This window comes from Camelina sativa, chromosome 15 (assembly GCF_000633955.1).
Source record: "Camelina sativa cultivar DH55 chromosome 15, Cs, whole genome shotgun sequence".
Lineage (NCBI taxonomy): Eukaryota > Viridiplantae > Streptophyta > Magnoliopsida > Brassicales > Brassicaceae > Camelina > Camelina sativa.
In genome coordinates this window covers 23,068,854-23,093,994 of record NC_025699.1, presented here as the reverse complement: position 1 = coordinate 23,093,994, position 25,141 = coordinate 23,068,854, and the positions used below count along the sequence as shown (strand labels likewise).

Below are 25,141 nucleotides of genomic sequence, written 5' to 3'. Positions count from 1 at the left end.
ACATGGAATTGCTAAAATTTTCTTTTGCTTTCATGGAAAATTTGTTACATCAGACATGAGGAAAGATTCCAGAAAAAAAAAGTAAAGATATCTCTGCTAAACAAATGGTATTTAAAACTATATATATCTATCAGAACTTGTACAAACCCCCAAGCCTCTTTTGTTTCCCCTTCAAAGCTTCTTCAAGTATCTCTCTAATTGCATGCAATGCGACCCAAATTCCAAAGGCAAGAATCTCAGGTAAATGTACCAAATCTGTCAAATCAAATATGATATTGCTGTATTGCTAAAAATTACGGCGTTTTTTCTACAACCTTTGCTCTTCTGAGGCACGGCAACAGATCTTCTCAAGATGTATAGGCCAGTCCTCTCCAAGAACCCGTGGATTCAACTCCATGGCAGCACGGAAATCCAACATTGATACGTTAGACACCGCTCGCTTTCGTTGACTGTTCATATCTCTCACCCGAGAAGCGGATAAACTCAAACAAGGCTCGATCAGCTTTCTCATATATGCATCCAATCCACTATTAAGAAGGTTAGCAGAGTCCATAGATAGCTTTATCCCTTCCATCTCAAGTTTCCTCTCCAACCTAGCTCTCAATGTTATCGTATCAGGTAGCTCCCCCCTGCTTTGACAACTCTCACGATTGATACCACTGTGTGAACTCAAAACAGACTTTCTAATCCCGCGCTTGAGATTGTTGAAAGAAACACCAAGTGGAGCTGTCAAGGGACTTCTGCTCTGCACACTCGGACTTGCCGTCATTTGCTCAACTTCTTCTCCATCTTCAACAGAAGCTGGAAGTCTTCTTGCCTTTGACATTGACTCATCATTCGTAGTAGTGAGACTTTGAGGCTTCCCAAGTGGACCAAGCGGACTAGGCCGGTCTCTAAACTTCCTCGACCTGCACTTTCTAGGCGAAGGAGGGAACGCAGAAGAATCCACATAAAGAGACTGACTCCCTGGTTTCTTCGGATATCTCGGTGGTGGGGATTTAGCAACACTTGCATTCTTCAAAATGGAACGCACAAGACGGTTGTGAAGAGATATGCATTCCCTACCAACAGTCTTAATACATAGCTTGTCGAATTCGGACTTGCTTATCCTCGAGGTAAGGAATTTGCCGAGCTGATCGAAGTAAGTATCTGCTCTCTGATGCCCAATTTTCTGATAAATTAGGGCTTTTATCTCAAGTGTGTTCAATCTTGAGAAACATTGATCTGACCCCATCTTTTTCAACCAAAAACCTTCAAACCACCTCAACTGAAACTAAACCCAAATTCCCAAATCCAGCTTCATCCAAAGATCCAAGCTTTGCAGCAAAGTTGATCCCAAGACCTAAATAAAAAACCCCAATTCTTTATACACCTGAACTGAAAAATCAAAACACATACATTAATTCTTTAGATCGAAGTACGATAAGAAGAAGAAGTTCATATAGAACCTGAGCTCAGGCAAAAATGTTACAACAGATTGACTAACTAAGAAAGTAAAATCAAACACAAATTTCGGGTTTTTGCAGACAGATTCGAGGTAAGAAACTATCGAAAACAGAGAAAACAAAGACGAATTTGAGAAGATCCCAACTTTGCAAAGTATCGAACTTATTATTTTTTTTTTTTTAAAGAAAGAGTCAAATCAATCGAAATTGAACTGAGGGGAAAGCAAAAAACCCAGAATGATGAAATCGAAGAATGAATTGAGAATTCTAAAGAGAATGAGTACGACGAACCAGAGTTAGCCGCGAAATTTGTTACAGAACACAAGTGGTTCTCTTCGCTTTGTTGTGTGCCCTAAAGGGATTTTTTGTTTTTTTTTTTTCTTTTTGTTTTTTTTTTCTTTTTCTTTTGGGGGTGAAACGAGTTGTTATTATTATCTGAGTTCGCTTTGTGTTTTATGTTTCGGTACGTGCGATGACCAAACATAAGAACCTTTGTTACTCAGTTATAACTCTTTCCCGTTCGTAGTTCGGAGTCGGACAAACACACGCGTGCGACTTTATCCTTCACATTTCTTGAATTATATATATACTTTTTATAAATTTTCTTTTGCAAATTAGATCTATGTTCTTGGATGATTGTATTACAAGCACGTTTGTTATACTCTTTTTTTTTTCTCTTTCAGAATTTTTCTTATTAGAACTTTGGATTAGACACATATCCGGATATTTATATTTTTTCAAAACAAAATCGAGAAAAAACAGCAAGATTTATAATTATTGAGAAAACTACGAACTGCAAGGGATCAAAAATTTAAACGGAGAGAAAGCTAAATCATAAAACGAGGACAATCCATAGATAAATGAAACCTTCTATACCAAAACAAGACTACCACTCAGATTAGGAGACCGAAGCTTCATAATCCACACATACCTCCAATTAACATAGTATAACATAGTTAAATCAATCAAATGAGAAAAAAGTGTAAGAGGATTAAATGAAACAATTACACTTACTCTTCTGAATCAGAGTTACGACATGATTTGCATGTGGACAAGGTATTCATGTGATGTTCCATTGGTGACAAGCACAATGCCCATTAGGAAGGATGACCTCGTAACTTGCACTACCCTCATTACCTCGTATTTGTTTTTCACTATCCGAGCCGGAGCCGCCACAAAGCAAAAGAAAATACGAATTTGGCCGATTTTTTAGTGAGGCAAAGGAATAAAAACTTATGGTGGAAAGGATCGAACATTAGATCTCCACAACACTTTTGTACTCTCTTACCACTAGGTTAATGAGGCTTTGTATTCTTCTTTTGCAAGTATTAATAAATTTTCAATGACCTAACATTATAACATATCTTATTATATAAAGTTTGATTTTCAAAATCTATACTATTAAAAGGAAAGCATTTTTAATAAGTAGACATAAATTAAGATATTATTACAATGAAATGCTACTGAAAACTGAATAGGAATAAATATAAATAAGGAGCCAAACAGATTGAAATCAAATTGGAACCAAACAGACTGATAATAATTATACTAGCCGAACAAATCTATACTATTAAAAGGGAAGCATCTTTAATAAAGATACATAGGGTTAGAGATTATTACAATAAAATGCCACTTAAATTAAAATAAGGATATGTAATTCTTGAAACCAAACAGATTGATATTAATTGGAACCAAACAGATTGATAGTCCTTAGTTGTGTAATAGCCAAACAAAAATTAAATGATGTTAGTACATAACAATTGGGTGTAATTAAATCCTACGATAAAAAACAGAATGATTTATTAGATTAGGAAAAACAGAATAAAATCAACATCCCTAAAAATTACAAACTACCTTAATTAATATCTAAATAATTAAATTCAAATCATCAGTCTTCAAATCTTGAATAAGGAAATAATCCAAACGTGATTAATATCTTTCTTAGCCGAAAATAATATAGTTATATAATAAACCAAAACATAAGGAAATTATAATAAATTCAAAATCTCATATATTTAATATCTACTATAACTACAAGATCACAATACTAAATATATTCTTTTTATCATCGATAATTCAAATTGCAACATTTAAGATATGTGAAATTCATGTATTCTTTCCAAATCAGTATAATTTGCAAACTAATAACAAGGTAATATTACCAAATTATGAGAAAACCTGTGTTTTTCAAACAAATTTTCATATTTATATTAATAATATATTTTAGATAATACTCATAATCTTAGGAGAATTCATTAGTGAAACTAAATGTTAAGTAATAACAAGATTGTAAAAATATTTATTCTTATCAAAACTAAAAAAAATATCTATGAATCGGCCAAAAAAAATTTTTGTATAAATATTGCAGTAATCATCTTCAATTTAAAAAAAAAACTCTCAAATCTCTTTTACTCCGAAACAGAAACTTATTTTCAAAGGAAAGAGAACTTTGATTTACTACAAAATATCAAATCGAAAAAATAAAACAGGATGTTCTTTATTTTGTTTCTTTGTTAAAACATTTTTTTTCCAGTTTAATCTCTCTTTTAGTATATAATTGTCTGTTCTTTTGACTAATAGCAATGTTTTTAAAACCGGACCAAAGGTGAACCGGAAGTCTTTCGGATCATTGGGTCAACCGGTCGGACCGGTTGAACTACGGGTCAATTAGTTTATTGATTTATTTACATTTTATGAATATAACATCTACTTTTCTATAAATATATGAACAAAACATATGTAATTAAGTACTAAACAGCTAAAATTAAACTTTTAAATGATTAGATAAAATAACTAAATGATTTTTTTATAAATAACAATATTTATTTTTAATTTGGTTTGAGTTTTAAATGTGATAAAAATAAAATATTTTAATTTGATATCGACTCGTCGGTCCAACCTGCCGGTTCAACCACCGGTTCACGGGTTTTTAGCGGATTTTTCTGGTTTTTTACGAGTTTTTATTTACCCAGTTTTTAGAAGTAATCCGGACCGGAATGTCTACCGAGTCACGGTTGGACCGGTCCGACCGGCCGGTCCAATCCGGGTTTAAAAACATTGACTAATAGCGACGATGTGTTTATGTAGGGCTTGAAGTTCACATTACTGGAGAACCATAAGGTATTGCCTCCAGCTAATACAAGGTCAGAAGTTTAAACTTTATTATTTAGAGAGTATAATAGATGTTAATTTTCACAAAATATTCTAATGGTTATCTGAACTTTCTAAATATAGGTTAAGAACATAAAGGTTGGTGGAATAAGAAGACAATAGATATATGAAGGTACCAAAATATTAATGAATTTAATATTTTTTAGCCACACATGATTTAATAATAATTATATGTATATATATATATATGTTTGCAGGTGGTAAAAAGAACAAATGTTGTTACTACATATGATGTGAAAGAGAAACATGAAGAAGTTATTGATTCTAATCAATTTCACTAATTGATTGTGTTTAGATCAATGTTTTTAAATGCTTGGGTTTTTTAGCATAACCCGGACTGGGATACCTTCTGATTCACAGTTAAACCAGTTCGATCGGCCGGTTCGGTCTGGATTTCAAAACATTGGTTTAGATTTTATATATAGAAAAAAAACATGTAATTATATATTAGATTTGTTTATCCATCCCCACATATAGTGTAGGTATATATATGTGTGGTATAATAAAATCAAAATGTTACTAATATATTTTATAAAAAAATTCGAATTGTAAATTCACATTTTCGTTTCTTTTCATTTAATTTGTGTGCTATTTAAATTGGGGTGATCAAACAAAACAAAACATATGGCTATAATTGTCTATCCAAACTGATAGGAACAAGTAATCTTCAATCAAATTTTGGAAAGATAATTCTAAATTCAAATAATATAAGGAAATCAAATTTAATTCTACCGCATAAGTAGAACTTATCATACCAACTAAAAAGAAAGAATCTCTCTAATCTTCGTGAACCATATAATGCGATTTTATAGAGTTTCGAATGGATAAATATCTATTTTAGGACAATTATTTCAAAAATTTGGGTACTTTTAAAAATTACAGAGTTTGAGACTATCAAAACAGAAAATAATTTTTTACCCGATCTCTTAAAACATATTTTATAGATCATTAGTGTCACAAATTATGTTTGTAAACAACTTCTATCAAGTTTGGACAAATAACTTGGAGTTATATTTTAATTAATATTTGGTTAATAAAAAGACATATTTTATAGATTAGAATTTTGTTTTTGAAATGCCTGTTACCCATAGGTTTTGCAAATTCAGCAGTATGAATACATATATTGCTCATGTTGTTTTTAGAGAACCGGTTTTCTAAGAGTAAAAAATAGCAAAATCGTTACAAGGTAGGCCTATCAATGTGGGTTCCCCCAGCTAGACAATTTAGGTAATCCAATTTGGTTAATCTTTATAACCGATCACTTCAGTTCGCATTTGATTTGGATGCATCGTCGTGTCGATCCAAATGTTATTGTGAAATCAGTTTTGATCCAAAACCACAATTCTCAGATAGAAAAAACATGATATGTATGGGACATGACGAATTTTTCTGTCCAGAAATAAACATATTATTTTTGCTATTTTTTAACTGTAGTTGTTTCTACTAATAACAAAACAGATCTGATCCTACTTTTTGACTAAAACAAATAGAATATTGTACTGATATGAGTTTAGATTATAAATATTAATAATATTTGTTAAAAATATGTTTATAAACATAATTTCACACATACATAATATATTGTAGACCTGATAAATAACATTAATTCTTGAAATCAATCCCGCACGTACGTGCGGGTCCGAATCTAGTATTAAATGATAATAACACATAAAATCGGAAACTATTAAGACCTACTATAAAATCGGAAACAATTAAAACCTACTATAAAATCCAAAATAAATCAACCCACAAAATTAGCTAGAATTTAAACAACTAATTAAAACTAATTAACGCTTAATTTATAAGGAAGTTTATATAATCTTAGCAACTTAAACTAGGAAAATCTCAGAAATTAATACCAAAATCTCGAAAAAAACAATTAAACATAGATAATAAGGAAATCATAATTAAATATCCCTAATACTAATTTGTACTTGCCATAAAAAATCGCAATTAAAAATCAAAACAGTCAACAATATACCATTTTAATAACAAACTAATTGATTGTTTCTTAAAATATTTACCAATATAACAAATGTTTTTCCTTTATCGATCACAGTTGTAAATGTATTTTTGAAAATTTAGAATTATTATTTTCCTAACCATTTGGAGTAATTTTAGGAACCATAACTATTAAGAAAAAATATATTTTTAATGATGAAAGATTTTTCTATAACCCTAAATGACAGCTTATTTGTTTTTGTATAAATAGTGCTTCTATTGACAAGCTGATCACTCAGATTCATCGCTGTAGTTCTATTAAAATATTTTTTGGTGTTTTTTTGGTGTTCTTTTGGTGTTTTTTTTTTTGGTTCTATAAAATCAAAATAGTTCTTTTGGTGTTTTTTCTAACCTCAAGTTATTTATTTGTTTCAGATTTTTTCCCTCGGAGATTGACCCAGTGACATCTTGAGTATGAAGCAAAAAAAAACTAGGGAAAAAAACTATTAAGTTAATTCACTAAACTAATAATATATTAAATTCATGTATTATAGTCTCAAAATTACATGTAAACTAAAATTATTATTTTGCTTTTTGTACTTCTAAAAGCAAGTATATAAGATTAAGTACACGTGAACATTAGGATGAAAGGTTATGATAATTCCATTCCCATGTATATATACATGTATTAATGAGAGTTTGACTCTGAGCGGTTAACAGGACAACGAATATGCCATTTTTGAATAAATTTGGCATCATCAGTAACATATTAAGATTCTTAATTTAAAATTGGATTGTTTTCTTAAGCCTATGTTTTCTCACATTGTTTTTTGGTGGTTTATACAGAGTGACATGTAAAGCCAAAATCATAGGAAAAACTGTTACAATGTTTTCAATAAAAAAAATTCAGAATACAGGTTTTGCACAACTCTACAGGTTTTAAACTGCTACACCGCACCTTTTGCACAACTCTACAGGTTTTAAATTTTATTATAACTTATATATGTTATAATAGAATATAACGTTACTGTAGTTGTAACTCTCAAGTTTTCAATAATATATTATAAGGTCTGTTCGTTTTAACCCTCAAATTACAAGTGAGCGACTTAAAAGTAATGAATTCCGTAATTAGTGTCGCTAAAACTAAAGCAGAGACAGATTAAGAAAAACTTGCATGATTAAACGAACTAGCCCATGGTCTACTCAAAGTTTTGAAATTGCATGATTAAAAGACTTTTAAAAATGTTTACGATTGTAATGTCTGTATTTTCTGCGGTAAAACAGGGAGGAGAAGTTGTAAACTCTTATCCTTCTGTTTGGGCAACCAATCTTGGAGTGCTCTTTTAATTTATTAATGTTTGGTTGAAAAAAAAAATAGGGAGGAGAAAAATCAAGGAACTTCTTGATGTGTAGTATAATTTACTTGTGATTGATTTTACTATATTTAGAATTATATAGATGAAAACAACATGTAATTATGTACTAGACTTATGCATCTATCTACAAATAGCGTAAGATATATATATATATATATATATATATATATATATATATATATGTGTGGTATAAAAGATAAATTGCTTTTAATATATTACATAAATTGTAACTTCACATTTGTTTTGTTTTACATTTTAGGGGTAGATTATTTTTGATTGGAAGAGAAAAAATCAAAAAGGTAATTTTGTTTTTTTGGGTCGTAAAGACTAGCATAAGATCTCAAATATTTAAATTATTATTAAAACCTTAGTTATGCGATAGAATATAAAATCTCAAATAGTTAAATTATTATTAAAATCTTAGTTATACGATAGAAAAATCTTAACATGTACGGAACAAGACGCATTTTCTGTCCCAAAATAAACATACCGTTTTCTCTTACTACTTTTTTTTAATGTATTTTCTTTATTGATAACAAAAACAAATTTGATATTTCTTTTTGTCTAAACCAAATTAGAGTTTAGATCTTGAATATTAATAACATTTCTAAAAAATTGTTTATAAATATGTTAGTAAACTTAGTTTCTAAAATCAACCCCGCACATACGTGCAGGTCCAAATCTAGTTAGCTATTATAACAGGATCCTGATAAATTATTGTATACGTGAATAATAATATAATATTCTTATATTAGGTAAATTATTTATTTACTATCTAAATTATTCAAATGTTACTTTATGGACACTTTGATTTTGGTCAAATGTTACCATATGGACACTTTGATTTAGTCAACTTTAGCACAATTAGTAATTACTAATTACCATATCTTTAGATATATTACTTCAAATATGTGTTACTAGCCTCCTGTGTATGTGTATATATCTTTAATCATATAAGAAATGTTTATTACAGAGAATTAAGAATGGGAAAATATTTGGTTTTTTTTCTTCTAGTCCTCTTTTCCTTTGATTCTATAGATTCATTGTTGCCTCCTTTCTTCAGAACTTTTCATCTCCAAATTGTAAATCAGCTTCAGTTTAACAAGAAACTGAAAGTCCAATGCGAGAGTAACACACATGGTTTTCCAATTACATATCTTAACATAGGCGAGAGTTTTCAATTCAAATTTATAATTTTTCCAAATGTTTTATATCGGTGTAACTTATGGCAGGTAAAAATTAAATTTTAAGTTTATATATACATATATATATATATATATATATATATATATCTTTACATATTTTTAGGTACATTAAACTAGGGATGAGTCTTGTTGTATTCTTGAAAAATTCAAATATCTTATGGAATGAATCCTGTTTTTGTTTTTTTAGTTCAATCTAAAAAAACTTATGCCACATGTAAGTAATATTATAACTTTTCATGTATTTTAAAAGGTTAACTGGATTCTGAAAATATTTGTTTTTTCGCTTTAATGCATTTTGTTTTATATAGAATATACTCAAAACAGATTTAACTATTCACTCAAGACATTGCTGACTGTTCAAAAAAAAAAGATATACATTATTGACTGTACAATAGAGTTAAACAATTTTTGTCTTTGTGTTTTAGGGACCAAACTATAAACATCATGTGTTTTTTGAAGCTTTCTTTCCGAGCCTAAATTGTATAGATGGTACATATAATGGAATGAACCCTAATGTGTGTCTGTGGATTGCAAAAGAACAAGGAGTATATGTCCGTCACACCAAATTTCTAAGAGAGTATTTCAGGTATGGATGGGATATTCCAACAAAACAAAGAGAGATCGCTCCGGTCGGTGCACCTACAAGTGAATCAGAATTTGATTCATAACTTTAATAAAATTCTGAAAAACAATTTCAAAAATTATGTACAATCTTGGTATTGTTGTATCATGCTGAAGAGAATAATAACAGAGTTTTAGATTATGATCTTTAACTTCAATGTGGGCTAATTTATGATATTATATGATGGTTTTGTTAATAAATGAATTTTCTAATTAATACAGTATAAAGACTCATAGGGGAGATGTATTCAACATGACATTTTAAGTGATTTGTGTAAAATTTACAAATCCTTTGTTATTTAATAATGAATTTTAAAAAGTCTAATGAAATTCACTGTTATTGAACTAATGATTTAAAAATCTACTTTAAAATCGACTGTTATTCAAAACATTTTGTGGATTTAGACTTTTAATGATTTTTTGGGATTATGGAGGATTTGAAAGAGTTTCTTTAGTTAAAAATACAGAAATCCAAATCTTATGGTTTTAGATGAGATTTGAAAGAATTTTACTTGGAATCATATCAACTTCCTTAAAATCATTAAAATCATTTAAAATCTCATAAAAGGTCAAATAATCCCATAGTCTTTTGAAAAGTATTGTTAAATGTGATAAAAGGTCAAAGCATTAAATAGTGGAGGACACAACAATTTAAAGTTTGTAAAATTAAAGGAAAAAAAAAGCATTGAGATTATTGTACAATAATAATTAAATTGGTTAGGGTAAAATTATTTTTTTACTACTTTAAAAGCCTTATACTTATGAAAAAAACTCCATGAAAAAGCATTGAGATGTTGAACATATAAGAACATTTAAAAGTTTTCTATGCTCTCTTATATGATCAACTAATAAAACATGATTAGATGTTAAAAGACCTTAGACCCATCATATGCTCTACCAGTCAAGCCCTTAATAGTATAAAATATTAATTTTATCAAATAATTTTCTAAAACAACTGTTTTTAGTTCATGTGTCCAAAAAATTATATTTCGATGCAATTATGTTTGTTTTGTTTTTTTGATATTTATATCTGGATACAATATACGTAAAATGATCAAATAAACCTTTAGTTTGAGTTGAAGCTATTTTAATGGTTTTAATTATGCTTATAACTAAATCGTTATCATATTAAATATGAATAAAAATTTAGAAATGAATTCATCTTTTTATAATATAAAAATACACAACAAAAAATATGTGATCTTTATAATGCTTTTTCGGTTTGGCGAAAACACGTAATTTTTTAGTTTTAGTAAAAAAATAAACTTTTTCTGTTTCTTTTAAAAAATTTGTTTTTGTTATTTTGGTTCAAATACCATTATTTTAGGTGTTTCACAAAAAAAGTTTTAAAAATAAAATTTTTTTTAAGTCGTAGTTAAATGAGGGGTTTTTAGACTTATGTAATTTGAGACGCAGTTGGTGCGCCCAAACTCTTGCATAGTTATATATAAACTTCTAATGGATGAGGTTAACTATGACATATTAATTAACTTTTAACTAGATTAAGACCCGTGTTAGAGCACGGGTTGAAATTTTTTTGTTACATTGTAATTTTTATATAAAATATAATTTATGTGATTGTTTTAAAAAAAAAATTGGATAAAACATTATGCAATAAAATCATATGCTAAATATGATTGCTTGAAAAAGACACATATTTTGTAAGTTTTATATTATTAATGATTCTAGAAAAGTACTCGTGCTATAACACTAGTTAAATTTTATTTTATACAAAAATTTGTATATTTTATATTTTTAAATTTTTTTTAATATATTGTATTCGTTTATGTATGTGAAGTTATTTCAACAATGTATATTCTATATCATAACTTGAATTTCATTATAAGACATAATTTTGTAAATTTGGTTTTTAAAAAGTGAGTTCTTATATTATTAGTAATTTAATATATCGTTATACTTTTTGTTTTAATATACTTGGTTTCTTGAAATTCTTTCATATTATAATGACATATTATTGACATTGCTATAACAAATCAGTTTAATGCGTTTATAGTTTCTAACTTTTATATCAAGTTTCAATATTTTAAAAATATTTCAAAATAAATTATTTAAAGTTTATTATATTATATAAAATTATAAAATTCAACAAAAATATGAAATTGAATTCAAATATTCAAATTTTGACCCGTTACTCAGGAAATTTTTTTAATTCAATAGATATTATTTTTAAAGAATAATATTACTAAAGTTTGAATATTTTATAGATTAAACAATTTATATTTGTTTTTAAAAATTCAACTTATGATATATCCAAAAATAAAACTATTTTTAATTATAATAAATAATATGATAATTTATTTATTTCAGCAAATAGACCTATATATAAAAATGAGGGATGAAGTATAATGATAATTAATAAATTAATATGTTAAGTTAGATATCAAAAAATTTTAATATGGATGAATAATTTAATAATGGAAATTAATATGATAAGTTGGATGATATCAAGTGATTCTTTAGAATATTCTTTTTAAGATTTATGGAAATAATTTAAAGTTGCACCACTATTTAACTTGTAACCAATTATTTATCAATTAATCTATAACCTATTTGTAACCAACTTATTAAAATTATATAGATTACAAAACAATGTTGTATACTTCCCTTTTATTATAAAGGGATATTATTTTTAAAGAATAATATTACTAAAGTTTGAATATTTTATAGATTAAACAATTTATATTAGTTTTTAAAAATTCAACTTATGATATATCCGGAAATAAAACTATTTTTTAATTATAATAAATAATATGATAATTTATTTATTTCAGCAAATAGACCTATATATAAAAATGAGGGATGAAGTATAATGATAATTAATAAATTAATATGTTAAGTTAGATATCAAAAGATTTTAATATGGATGAATAATTTAATAATGGAAATTAATATGATAAGTTGGATGATATCAAGTGATTCTTTAGAATATTCTTTTTAAGATTTATGGAAATAATTTAAAGTTGCACCACTATTTAACTTGTAACCAATTATTTATCAATTAATCTATAACCTATTTGTAACCAACTTATTAAAATTATATAGATTACAAAACAATGTTGTATACTTCCCTTTTATTATAAAGGGATATTATTTTTAAAGAATAATATTACTAAAGTTTGAATATTTTATAGATTAAACAATTTATATTAGTTTTTAAAAATTCAACTTATGATATATCCGGAAATAAAACTATTTTTTAATTATAATAAATAATATGATAATTTATTTATTTCAGCAAATAGACCTATATATAAAAATGAGGGATGAAGTATAATGATAATTAATAAATTAATATGTTAAGTTAGATATCAAAAGATTTTAATATGGATGAATAATTTAATAATGGAAATTAATATGATAAGTTGGATGATATCAAGTGATTCTTTAGAATATTCTTTTTAAGATTTATGGAAATAATTTAAAGTTGCACCACTATTTAACTTGTAACCAATTATTTATCAATTAATCTATAACCTATTTGTAACCAACTTATTAAAATTATATAGATTACAAAACAATGTTGTATACTTCCCTTTTATTATAAAGGGATATTATTTTTAAAGAATAATATTACTAAAGTTTGAATATTTTATAGATTAAACAATTTATATTAGTTTTTAAAAATTCAACTTATGATATATCCGGAAATAAAACTATTTTTTAATTATAATAAATAATATGATAATTTATTTATTTCAGCAAATAGACCTATATATAAAAATGAGGGATGAAGTATAATGATAATTAATAAATTAATATGTTAAGTTATATATCAAAAAAATTTAATATGGATGAATAATTTAATAATGGAAATTAATATGGTAATTTTGATGATATCAAATGATTCTTTAGAATATTCTCTTTAAGATTTATGGAAATAATTTAAAGTTGCACCACTATTTAACTTGTAACCAATTATTTATCAATTAATCTATAACCTATTTGCAACCAACTTATGAGCTGCATATCAATTGGTTACAGCTTGTCCTGTGGGAAGGTTGTTAAAGGGTGGGGACCAGGGTTCGAGGAACGCCTGGTACACCAATAACCTACTGTGGATTTGGATGAATAGTTCCATTTGCCCAGTGAGGGGTTAGGATCGATGCCCTGCAGGGCCAGCTTGGGGTATGTTGGGCCGGCTAGCGGTGGGCTAGTGGGGTCCACGGACGGTCCATTGGGGCGGCTAGCGGTGGGCTAGTGGGGTCCGCGGGACGGGTTGTCACACTAACGGTCGCGAATAGGTGCGGGTTCAACGGTTCCTTCAGAGAAGCAAGTTTCCAGACTTCTTTGCAAAATCACATGAAAAGAAAAGGTGGAGGGTGGATTCGAGGTTGCCACAAAATGGACATTTCGCCTCAACGTTTATCCTTCGTCTCTCCAGATTCTCTCCCACCAGTAAAGCTTCTCTCATCAACTTCCACATGAATAATTTTAGTTTTGGTGAACAATGTGACTTCCAGATGTGGGTGTTCCAGCTAAATCCGCTAGTTAAGTCATGCAGGGAGCCACTCTCTGGGTCGTGGAAAATACTCTCATAGTAACCAGATTTAGCAGAGTAGATACCAGAGGTCGTTGGGAGCCAGGCGTAAGTATCTTTTGCCCCTAGTGTACATGGTTTGATCTCCAGGATTTGATCAACATATCCTGGGAGGGTTTCCTGAAGTTTTTCTCTATCCCAGTCCATGGTGATGGGAGATATCAGACTTGCAATAGTGAGATTCGCTCTGTCCTATGGAGGTGGTCCCATTGGGGTTATTGGGGAGGTAAGGGAGAGCCACGGTTCTGTCCAGATAAGAGTATCCTCCCCATTACCAAAAATCTTCCCTAATTGTGATTTCACGAGATCTTTCTCAATTAGTATACTCCTCCAGCCATGAGAGGAGGAGGCGGGAGCCACACTATCTAGAAACGGAGTGGAGTGGCAATATTTTCCTAGGAGCACTCTTGCCAAGAGACACTCAGGGTTGGTGAGGATTCTCCAGCTGATCTTAGCCAGGAGGGCATTGTTAAAGCTCTGTAGGTCTCTAAACCCGAGTCCCCCTTCTCCTTTTGCTCTTGTAAGTTTTTTCCAAGCTACCCAACACATCTTCTTTTTCTCCATATTTTTGTCCCACCAGAAGCGTGTTAACACCGACTGTTGTACCCACGATTCGTCAGTTCGGATAACAAGCAAGGGGCCTGGGCCAGACAAGCTAAACAGGCCAAAGGCGTAGTATTGGTCGGCCCATCAGGCCCAATGAAAAGGCTGGAACGCGGAGAGGCGTCCCACGAATCAGCTCGCAGTTCGGGCTCGATCAAAGACTCCAGCATTCAATCGGATTGATTAGGGTGCGAGATTTACGTAAATAATTAATTAGGCATTGATTGTGTATAATAAACTAGTATAAATACGATAGGGGGGAGTCATTGTATGGGGGTCGAAAACTTATACACTCAAGTAATAATATACCCTTTTATCACTCAAAAACTCTCAGTTTTAGTTATNACTTCCAGATGTGGGTGTTCCAGCTAAATCCGCTAGTTAAGTCATGCAGGGAGCCACTCTCTGGGTCGTGGAAAATACTCTCATAGTAACCAGATTTAGCAGAGTAGATACCAGAGGTCGTTGGGAGCCAGGCGTAAGTATCTTTTGCCCCTAGTGTACATGGTTTGATCTCCAGGATTTGATCAACATATCCTGGGAGGGTTTCCTGAAGTTTTTCTCTATCCCAGTCCATGGTGATGGGAGATATCAGACTTGCAATAGTGAGATTCGCTCTGTCCTATGGAGGTGGTCCCATTGGGGTTATTGGGGAGGTAAGGGAGAGCCACGGTTCTGTCCAGATAAGAGTATCCTCCCCATTACCAAAAATCTTCCCTAATTGTGATTTCACGAGATCTTTCTCAATTAGTATACTCCTCCAGCCATGAGAGGAGGAGGCGGGAGCCACACTATCTAGAAACGGAGTGGAGTGGCAATATTTTCCTAGGAGCACTCTTGCCAAGAGACACTCAGGGTTGGTGAGGATTCTCCAGCTGATCTTAGCCAGGAGGGCATTGTTAAAGCTCTGTAGGTCTCTAAACCCGAGTCCCCCTTCTCCTTTTGCTCTTGTAAGTTTTTTCCAAGCTACCCAACACATCTTCTTTTTCTCCATATTTTTGTCCCACCAGAAGCGTGTTAACACCGACTGTTGTACCCACGATTCGTCAGTTCGGATAACAAGCAAGGGGCCTGGGCCAGACAAGCTAAACAGGCCAAAGGCGTAGTATTGGTCGGCCCATCAGGCCCAATGAAAAGGCTGGAACGCGGAGAGGCGTCCCACGAATCAGCTCGCAGTTCGGGCTCGATCAAAGACTCCAGCATTCAATCGGATTGATTAGGGTGCGAGATTTACGTAAATAATTAATTAGGCATTGATTGTGTATAATAAACTAGTATAAATACGATAGGGGGGAGTCATTGTATGGGGGTCGAAAACTTATACACTCAAGTAATAATATACCCTTTTATCACTCAAAAACTCTCAGTTTTAGTTATGAACTTTAACGGTGGTGAGCTCCTCCACTCGAAAAACACTTCGGAAGGAGAGTTCTGGTTTCAGTTCTCACATTTGGCGCTAGAAGGATGGGGGTCATCACCTATACTCATATAGTTCTGACGCTTTTCGCAAATCCCTATCGAACAGATTCTGCAATGGCCCAAGCATCTGCTAATCAGGTAACTCTGGAAACAATCCAAAAGCATTTGTAGGATCTAACAGAATAGTCCGATCGCCAGCAAGCTGCATCTGCTGCTCTGTCCGAGTGTTCGACGGCTTGGAAGGTCAGGTTTCCACCTGGCTGGAAGCGGTCTCAATTTCGATTGCTGATCTTTCTTTCTGCCTCTCACCAGGCGTATGCCGATCGGGTCGACCTCCTGTCCTTCGACCAAAACCCACGGCGACGTGCTTTAGACTTAGCCGAAACCATTCCATTTGTCACTTTGCAGCCGACAGCGATACCAGCAACCCCAGGGAATACTTTCCCACCACAGGTAATTCCTCAGTCAGCACCACCATTGGCTGGGGTTAGTAACGCTCCGGTTCAAGATGAAGTTGCTGGGTCCTCTGGGATTCCAGTTCAGATCCCTCCTCCAGTGGGAGGAAGTGTTCGGCAAGAGAACTTGACTCCGGGTTACTCTTCAATACCCGAGTTCCACAAAATGCAGAATGAGATCCGCGACATGCGATCTATGATGCACAGTGCAACCACTTCGGCACCGGATATTTCTCGGGTGATTGAAGAATCGAAGCGAACTCCTTTCTCTGATCAAGTAGCCCGAGTCCGCGTCAAAGATACTGACAAAATAAAATTCTCGAGCTACGAAGGGAAAAGAAGATCCGACCAGTCATCTCAAGACCTTCTTGTTAATAGCTAGCCGTGTTGACCTCGAGCCTCATGAAGCAGACGCCAGGTAATGCAAGTTGTTTGCAGAAACATTCTGCGGACCAGCTCTGCTCTGGTTTGTATCTTTGACAGCTGGCTCCATTAACAACTTCACGGAGCTGTCAACTTCTTTCATTAAGCACTATTCTAGCTTAATCGAAACCGCGGTAACAGGCGCTCAGCTTTGGAATATGAACCAAGCTGCCGGAGAATCTCTCCGATCCTATATAACAAAATTCAAAGAAATTCAGGTCCAGATTCCGGGGCTCTCAGACTCAACTGCTTTGGCCGCACTGAAAAATGGCCTTTGGCACGAATCTTGTTTCCGCGAGGAGCTGACTGTAAATCAGTTCCCTACCATCCAGGACGCACTACACCGAGCTTCAAACTGGATAATTGCAGAGGAAGAAAGGGCTGCTGCTGCACTAAAGCATAAAGTTGCACCAGTAGGCAAACCCCGATTCGAAGCACCTGCTAAAAAGACTCCGCCTTCGACCCCGAAGTCCGGACCTAGATACTCCTCACGATGATGCACTCGTTATTTCACTTAATGTAGCGAACTACGAAGTGTGCCGAATCTTGGTAGACACTGGGAGCTCGGTCGATTTAATCTTTCTGGAAACCCTCACAAGGATGGGCATCGGGAGAGAGCACATCGCAGGACCTCCATCTCCACTGGTCTCGTTCACCAGCGAAACTTCAATGTACCTAGGAACGATAACTTTACCTGTTTCCACTCAGGGAATAGCTAAAATGGTGGAGTTCACGGTCTTCGACTGACCTGCGGCCTACAACGCTATAGTAGGGACACCTTGGCTGTTTCAGATGAAAGCGGTCCCATCTACGTACCATCAGTGCGTCAAGTTCCCAATTCCTTAAGGGGAAATCCTAGGGAGCCAAACAGTTGCGAGAAGCTGCTACCTCGCAAGCCACAAACTCCTAATCCAATAGCAACCACAGCTGGAGGTCACAAAGAATCCAGTTCGGAAGCAGTTGCAAGGTGACCTCACAGAGGATATATTCATTAACTCAAAGTTTCCGAATCAAGAAATCAAGATAGGGGCAGTTTTAAGAAGCGAGCTCCGAACTAGTTTGATTTATTTTCTCAAGGAAAACATTACTACTTTTGCCTGGTCAGTCGACGAAATGCAGGGGATAATACCCGAGATCATCTCTCACGAGCTTAATGTAGATCTGACATTTAGACCCGTGAAGCAGAAGCGACGGAAGCTCGGCCCCGAGCGGGCTGAAATTGTCCACAAAGAGGTAGAGCGGCTACAGAAGGCTGGACAGATACGCGAGGTCAAATACCCAGAGTGGCTCGCCAATACTTTAGTTGTCAAAAAGAAAAATGGGAAATCACGAGTCTGCGTTGATTTCACCGACCTGAACAAGGCTTGCCCTAAGGATAGCTTTGCTCTTCCAAACATCGATAGGTTAGTCGAATACACTTCCGGACAAGAGCTGATGTCCTTTATGGATGCTTTCTCCGGGTACAATCAGATCCTCATGAACCCCGACGATCAAGAGAAGACCGCATTTATCACAGACCGCATAACCTATAGTTACAAAGTGATGCCATTCGGCTTGAAGAATGCCTGAGCAACCTACCAGCGGCTGGTAAATCGGATGTTTGAGAAACAGCTCGGGAGAACCATGAAAGTTTATATTGACGACATGTTGGTAAAATCGATGGAGTCAAGCTCGCACCTCGCGGATCTGAAAGAGTGTTTCGAGATCCTGAACAAGTTTGGGATGAAGCTCAATCCCACGAAGTGTACATTTGCCGTTCCGTCAGGGGAGTTCCTGGGTTATATCGTAACTGAAAGAGGAATTGAAGCGAACCCGAGGCAGATTAACGCTTTTTTGTCCATGAGTTCCCCGAAAACCTTGCGAGAAGTTCAATGCCTAAACGGACGGATAGCTGCACTTAACCGCTTCATTTCCCGATCAACTGATCAATGTCTCCCATTCTACCAGTTGTTAAAAAAAGGAGGGAGGCAATTCGCATGGGACGAGAACTGCGAAGCAGCGTTCTCCCAGTTGAAAAACCTACTTGTTTGAACCACAAGTTCTAGCAAAGCCTGAGCTCAGTGAACCACTATTCCTCTATGTAGCCGTGTCGGCAAGCGCGGTGAGCGGAGTTTTAGTTTATGAGGAAAGATGGGAGCAGAAGCCAATTTTCTACATCAGTAAGTCTTTCACAGGAGCCGAATCGAGGTACTCGATGATGGAAAAATTGGCTTTAGCAGTACTAATTTCTGCGAGGAAGTTACGTCCGTACTTCCAGTCGCATTTGATTGTTGTCTTAACGATGCAACCACTTTGGATGGTGCTTCACAGTCCGAACCAGTCTGGCAGATTGGCGAAATGGTAAGTGGAGCTTAGTGAGTACGACATCGAGTTCCGAACTCGAACTTGCGCAAAGGCACAGGTCCTTGCAGATTTCTTGATAGAACTTCCACTTGCTAGTTCGGTTGAAAGCAGTGTAGATGTCCCATGGACTCTACACGTGGACGGTGTGTCATCCAAAACAGACGCTGGAATTGGAGTTCGCCTTGTTTCTCCCACCGGCGAAGTAATCGAGCAATCATTCCATCTGGCCTTCAATGCATCCAACAATGAGGCCGAGTACGAGTTTTTCTTAGCCAGACTCAGACTCGCTGTAGGAATTGGAGTTCGGAGACTACAAACTTTCTGCAATTCACAGTTAGTTACCAACCAATTCCTGGGGGAGTACAAAACTAAAGACGGGCGCATGGAAGCATACTTAGCCGCGGCCAAAGAATTAGCAGCAAAATTTGTCGAATTTGAAATCACTAAGATCCTGCAAGGTGAAAACTCAGCTGCAGATGCCCTGGCATCATTATCATCGACTTCGGACCCAACAGCGACAAGAATTATCCTGGTCAAAATTAACGAATACCCGAGCATACGGTTGGAAAGCTCGAACGTCATCACTAGAGCAATAAAAAAGAAGGCGGCCGACGAAGCAGCAGCTCGCGCGACTACTTCCAGTCCCTCACCCATGGATACTCTTCCAGCTGCGGTAGTCACACCTGTTTCTGACGAGCAGGAAACCAGTTCGGATGTCCAACCTCCAGTAATTCCTAGGCCTCCGAGCCCGGACAAAATTGTCCTACCCGATAAACCCCCAAGCAACACGAACACTAACAATTGGGGAGCACGAGATTGGCGGAGTCCGATCTCGGCTTACTTGGAGCAAGGTAAACTCCCTGCTGACAAATGGGCGGCAAGAAAACTTAAAATTGTCAGTGCACGGTATTGCGTCTATAACGGAACACTCTTGCGCCAGAGTACAGCAGGTCCCTATCTGACATGGGTTACTGGTGAGGAGCCCGCGGCATTGATGCGAGCTGTTCACGACGGTCCCAATGGAAACCACTCCGGAAGGCGAACTCTGGCCTTCAAAATCAAAAGACAAGGGTATTTTTGGCCTACTCTGGTCGCCGACTGCGAGAAATATTCCCGAACCTGCGAGAAGTGTCAAAAGCATACTCCATCAATCCATCAGCCAACCGAACTCCTGTCTTCGGTGTCCGCACCTTACCCGTTCATGAGATGGTCTATGGATATCATTGGTCCGTTACATCGGCGACCAGGAGGAGTTCAGTATGTACTTGCTCTTACTGATTACTTTTCTAAGTGGGTTGAGGCAGCGGCTTACGCTAAGGTGACAAGCGAGGAAGTAGAACAGTTCATATTAAAGAGCATAATCTACCGGTACTGTATTCCACACAAAATTGTTACGGACAATGGCCCGTAGTTCATCTCTTCGAAGTTCGAAGGTTTCTATGCGAAATGGAAAATACGGCTTAACAAGTCAACTCCTCGTTACCCGCAATGGAACAGACAAGCCGAGGCAATGAACAAGGTTATATTGGCGAACCTAAAAAAACGGTTGGATTCTCGCAAAGGGCGCTGGCCAGACGAACTCCAAGGAGTACTTTGGGCAATCCGAACCACGCCTCGACGAGCTACAAACAAAACACCTTTTCCTTAGTTTATGGAGTTGACGCCGTAGTCCCAGCCAGCCTCGAACTACCCGGAGTCCGTATGACCTTGAATCCTCTCCGAGCTGCGGAGAACGAAGAAGTTATGCAGGATACACTGGATGTCATTAATGAGCGCCGGGATCAAGCCTTGGTTAGGATGCAGAATTACCAGAATGCCGTAGCTCGCTACTACAATTCGAAAGTCCGAGGTAGGCCGCTTGCAGTTGGGGACTTGGTCTTGAGAAAAGTCTATGAGAACACCGAGGAGCTCAATGCAGGGAAGGTCGTAATTAACTAGGAAGGACCGCACATAATCACTCGCGAAGTGCGCAATGGAGTTTACCAGCTGGAAGATTCGAAGGGGAAACCAGTCCCGAGGTCCTGGAATTCCTTGCATCTCAAACTATTCTATAGTTAATATTCTTGTATCGAACTACGGTTGGCTTGATCCAGATAAGGGTACGTAGGCAGCCCACTTAGGGTCCAGCTATCCATTTTAATAAAATCAAAAGTTCTCAATTTTTTATTAATAATGGTTGACCAGCAAAACAAACAAACAAGCCGAAGTCTAACTTCGCAAATTACTAAAAAGCCAAAGTCTAACTTCGCATATTTCAATTAAAACCGAAGTCTCACTTCGTATTCAGTAAATAAAAGTTTCATTACTTCCTATTTACAAACAAACAAGCCAAAGTCTAACTTCGCAAATTACTAAAAAGCCGAAGTTTAACTTCGCATATTTCAATTAAAACCGAAGTCTCACTTCGTATTCAGCAAGTAAAAATATCTTTACTTCCTATTTTAAAAGAAAGGGCCGAAGTTTAGCTTCGCAAATTTCAGTTAAGGCCAAAGCCTAACTTCGCAACTTTCAAACAAAACCGAAGTCTTACTTCGTAGTCGGTTAAACCGAAGTCTTACTTCGTATCACGGAAGTTGGGGAGATATAAAGATAAAAGAGTTTTTCGATTTCAAGGGAAATATTCGCGTACGGAGTGGTCACCGCGACCAAAAAAAAAAAAAAAACTCCGAATTAGGTTCAAAAAGAAAAAAAAAACAACAACTGGGGGGCAGCTCGTGCCAAACAACTCCGAGAAAGTTCTACTGAGTATCAGAAGGGAGGGTAGGATCCGATGCCACTTCGGGAATGACCAGGCTCATCTCTGCGATCTCCACTTCCGATCTGGTATTCGTTTGAAAGGCGTCCATCCCATGGTTCGACAGTCGCTCGAAGTTAGTTCCAGACTCATCAATGGTAATACTCAAGGGGTGCTCGTTGCATAACAGCTCTGGCGTATCTATCAAAAGGTCTGAAAAGGCAGAGGGGTCGAAATCGCGGAGGGTTATCTTGGAGACCTCCTCGTTGGCTTTCTCTTCATCAGCTCGCAAAATTCCAAGCTCAGCTTCGATATCCTGAATCTCCCCCCTTGAGATTTCTTCAATCAGCATCCGGTTAGCCCTAATCTCGGCTGGAACTAACTTCTCCCTTTCCTCAAATTGAACCTTCACCTCCTCGATCAACGGACGGAGAGTCCGCATCATTGTTTGTCTCTCCTCCCTCCGCACCTTCTTGATCTCGCAGCTGTTACCGGCTTCCAGAAGCTGATTGCAGAGTTCGACCTCGTGCAACTTATTCTTTGCCACCTTCTCACTCTCTGTGGCCTCATAGTAAAGGTCACCCGCTCTCTTCAGTTTGTTTCGGAGGTCCTCATTGGCAACCCCGAGATCAAGCACCTCTACCTCTGCTTTCTTCATCCGAGCTCGGATCTGTTCGGCCTTCTCCATGGTTTTGGCATTCTCGGCCTCCAGCCTAGAATATTCTGCCACTTGGGCTTCTAGGTCAGCAACTCTCTCTTTGAGAAGGCTCACCTCGGAGGACGAGGGGGAAGCAAACAGCTGATCCTCGTAGGATGCCACCAAGGTGTTAAACTCGATCATCAGCTGGGAAAGTTGGCTTGTTAAAGACGAAAAAGATAATAATAAAGTAAAAGAGAAACAAAGATGTATATGTCGCTAACCTCGTCAATCTTATCCGCGAAGCAGAAAAAGTTCGCACGGTTGACTTCGGACATGTCGGCGAACGCCGGAATCCGAACTCCAGGCCGTGTGTAGCTCCTCATCAGATCAGCTGGAGAAGCGGGGGGAGCTGCATGGTATGAGCAATGTTATTTTACTCTAAATATTTGGAATAATAAAAACTTGAAGCGAAAACACCTCAGGTCATTCTTACCTCGAGGAGAAGGACGCTGTTCCTTCGAAGGTAGCTTCACGGAGGAACCCCCAGACTCTTTAGTGGGAGGAAACTCCCTAGATCTCTTCTCCGAGGAGGGACCCCCATCTTTCGAACTGGATCTACTTCGCTTGTCTCCCGACGAACTAGTCCGGGCACGGCTCTTCTCGCGGGAAGAGGTGGAAGTCTCATGTTCCTTCCTCTTCTTAGATGAATCAACCCGCTGGGAGCTGACCTCGACGGAGGTTTTTCTTGTTGGTGGAGGGGGAGCCATGACCTCCCGTGGTTCATCGCTAGAATCAGCAATGACAATCTTAGGAGGCTCGGATGGACCGAATGAAGGTCCGAAAGAATCAGCAGGGAGCTCGAAGGGCAAGCTGGGGACACGGAAATCTCGCTCATCTCAGGAACTGAAGAGCCGGAGTTCTTGGCAGGGATGCGAGCTTTGCCTTCAGCAAGAGCTGCAGCCATTTGCCTCTTCGCTTCCTTCTCAGCAGCCCTGCAAGCTCTTTCTTCTCTGTAGTTCATCTCCGAGGTGCTTATAGGGTCGGAGCAAACGAGAGAACGTCCTCTAAGTCTGACTCCGGACTCTCTAATCCTTTCACACGAAAAGGAATCCCAGGCAATCTGACCTTAGCTACAGAACCGCGAGAAGAACTCCGCGAACGTGGGGCAAAGCAGACCGCGCTCGAAGTAATCTGAAATAGAAACAAGAAAAAGGTAAGAAGCGAACTTGAGAGGTGTCCGAAGGTGAGCTTGTTAACTGGAAAATAGAAATAAGACTTTCGCCATTTCTCATCCTTCTCGGGGAAGTCGTCAAAGACCTTCAGTGCAGAGAGCGGACTTACGTAATGAGTGCCCTTGGTGCGACCTGTTTTCACTGTGTAAATTTGAAGGAAGTCGACCAAGGACAGCTTGTAATCGAACTCCTCTCCCAAAGTCTGAAGACAAAGGACGGTCCAAACAGAATTCGGGCACATCTGGGGAAGTGCGAAGCCCAACTCGAACATCATCTTTACAATTAGTTCAGGAAGGGGGAATGACAATCCGCACGCAGAGAAAAAGATTTCAAACGCGCAACAGTAGCCAGGAGGAGGATTCTCTAGGGACTCATGAGCTTCTGGGAATCTGATCTTGATTTCCGGCAGAATCTCGGTGGATCCCAAAATCTCAGCCATGTTCTCCGCAGAGAGAATCGACGGCTGATGGGGAACGTAAACGCCCGGAATAAGAAGTTTTGCGGCTTTACCCGGTGTAGATTTCGGAGGTGACATGCTTTCTGGGTAAAAGTGAAAGGGATTGATCTAGACAAAGGAGAGTTGAAGAAATTTCTAGCGAATAGCAAGGAACATAGGAAACGAGAGAAAAACACGGAAGACAACAAAAAGCAAACTAAAGTTTAAGAGTAGAAGGGAGAAGTCGGATAAGTTTACCTTTAGACACAGAACCAGGAAGTAATGATTGCCTAGGGAAGCGAGAGGTCTCGGTCCGCTTGTCTTCTCTCTTGTAGCGTGTAAGCTACCTAGTGGGCCCCAGAGTTTGTTCGGGAAGGAAAATCCCATCATTACCACGATCAAATCATGAGATATGGGGAATATTCAGTTTCTCGAAATTGGTCGTTTGGAAATCAAAAAGTGCCCCAAGCTAATCAGTTCGGGAGACTTGGGGGGCAACTGTTGTACCCACAATTCGTCAGCTCGGATAACAAGCAAGG

General features: G+C 36.3%; 4 protein-coding genes across 5 annotated transcripts; 1 reads left to right on the top strand and 3 right to left on the bottom strand.

Annotated features, from left to right (window-relative positions):
- On the bottom strand, positions 9 to 1,893 carry LOC104747342. 2 transcript variants are annotated; one of them, XM_010468968.2, is made up of 2 exons: positions 1,737 to 1,893; positions 9 to 1,342 (listed from the first exon to the last, which is right to left on the bottom strand). In XM_010468968.2, the coding sequence occupies exon 2, from the start codon at positions 1,232 to 1,234 to the stop codon at positions 308 to 310; it is 927 nt and encodes a 308-aa protein (XP_010467270.1). In that variant the 5' UTR covers positions 1,235 to 1,342; positions 1,737 to 1,893; the 3' UTR covers positions 9 to 307. The 2 variants fall into 2 exon arrangements, with proteins under 2 accessions (XP_010467270.1, XP_010467268.1); XM_010468966.2 differs by having other exon boundaries at positions 9 to 1,377; positions 1,737 to 1,891.
- Positions 8,911 to 9,879, top strand: LOC109129190. The gene is made up of 2 exons (XM_019236892.1): positions 8,911 to 9,165; positions 9,564 to 9,879. Exons 1-2 carry the CDS (start codon positions 8,917 to 8,919, stop codon positions 9,804 to 9,806), a joined length of 492 nt encoding a protein of 163 aa, XP_019092437.1. The 5' UTR covers positions 8,911 to 8,916; the 3' UTR covers positions 9,807 to 9,879.
- Positions 14,510 to 14,881, bottom strand: LOC109129152 (uncharacterized mitochondrial protein AtMg00310-like). Its single transcript, XM_019236798.1, has one exon. The coding sequence runs from the start codon at positions 14,879 to 14,881 to the stop codon at positions 14,510 to 14,512; it is 372 nt and encodes a 123-aa protein (XP_019092343.1).
- On the bottom strand, positions 15,543 to 15,914 carry LOC109129151 (uncharacterized mitochondrial protein AtMg00310-like). Its single transcript, XM_019236797.1, has one exon. The coding sequence runs from the start codon at positions 15,912 to 15,914 to the stop codon at positions 15,543 to 15,545; it is 372 nt and encodes a 123-aa protein (XP_019092342.1).

Bases quoted from the DNA above. Each gene is read 5' to 3' on its own strand.
- LOC109129152 (XM_019236798.1), bottom strand. From the start codon at position 14,881: ATGGAGAAAAAGAAGATGTGTTGGGTAGCTTGGAAAAAACTTACAAGA.
- LOC104747342 (XM_010468968.2), bottom strand. From the start codon at position 1,234: ATGGGGTCAGATCAATGTTTCTCAAGATTGAACACACTTGAGATAAAA.
- LOC109129151 (XM_019236797.1), bottom strand. From the start codon at position 15,914: ATGGAGAAAAAGAAGATGTGTTGGGTAGCTTGGAAAAAACTTACAAGA.
- LOC109129190 (XM_019236892.1), top strand. From the start codon at position 8,917: ATGGGAAAATATTTGGTTTTTTTTCTTCTAGTCCTCTTTTCCTTTGAT. The intron at 9,166-9,563 runs GTAAAAATTAAA...TTTGTGTTTTAG, and splicing joins ATCGGTGTAACTTATGGCAG to GGACCAAACTATAAACATCA.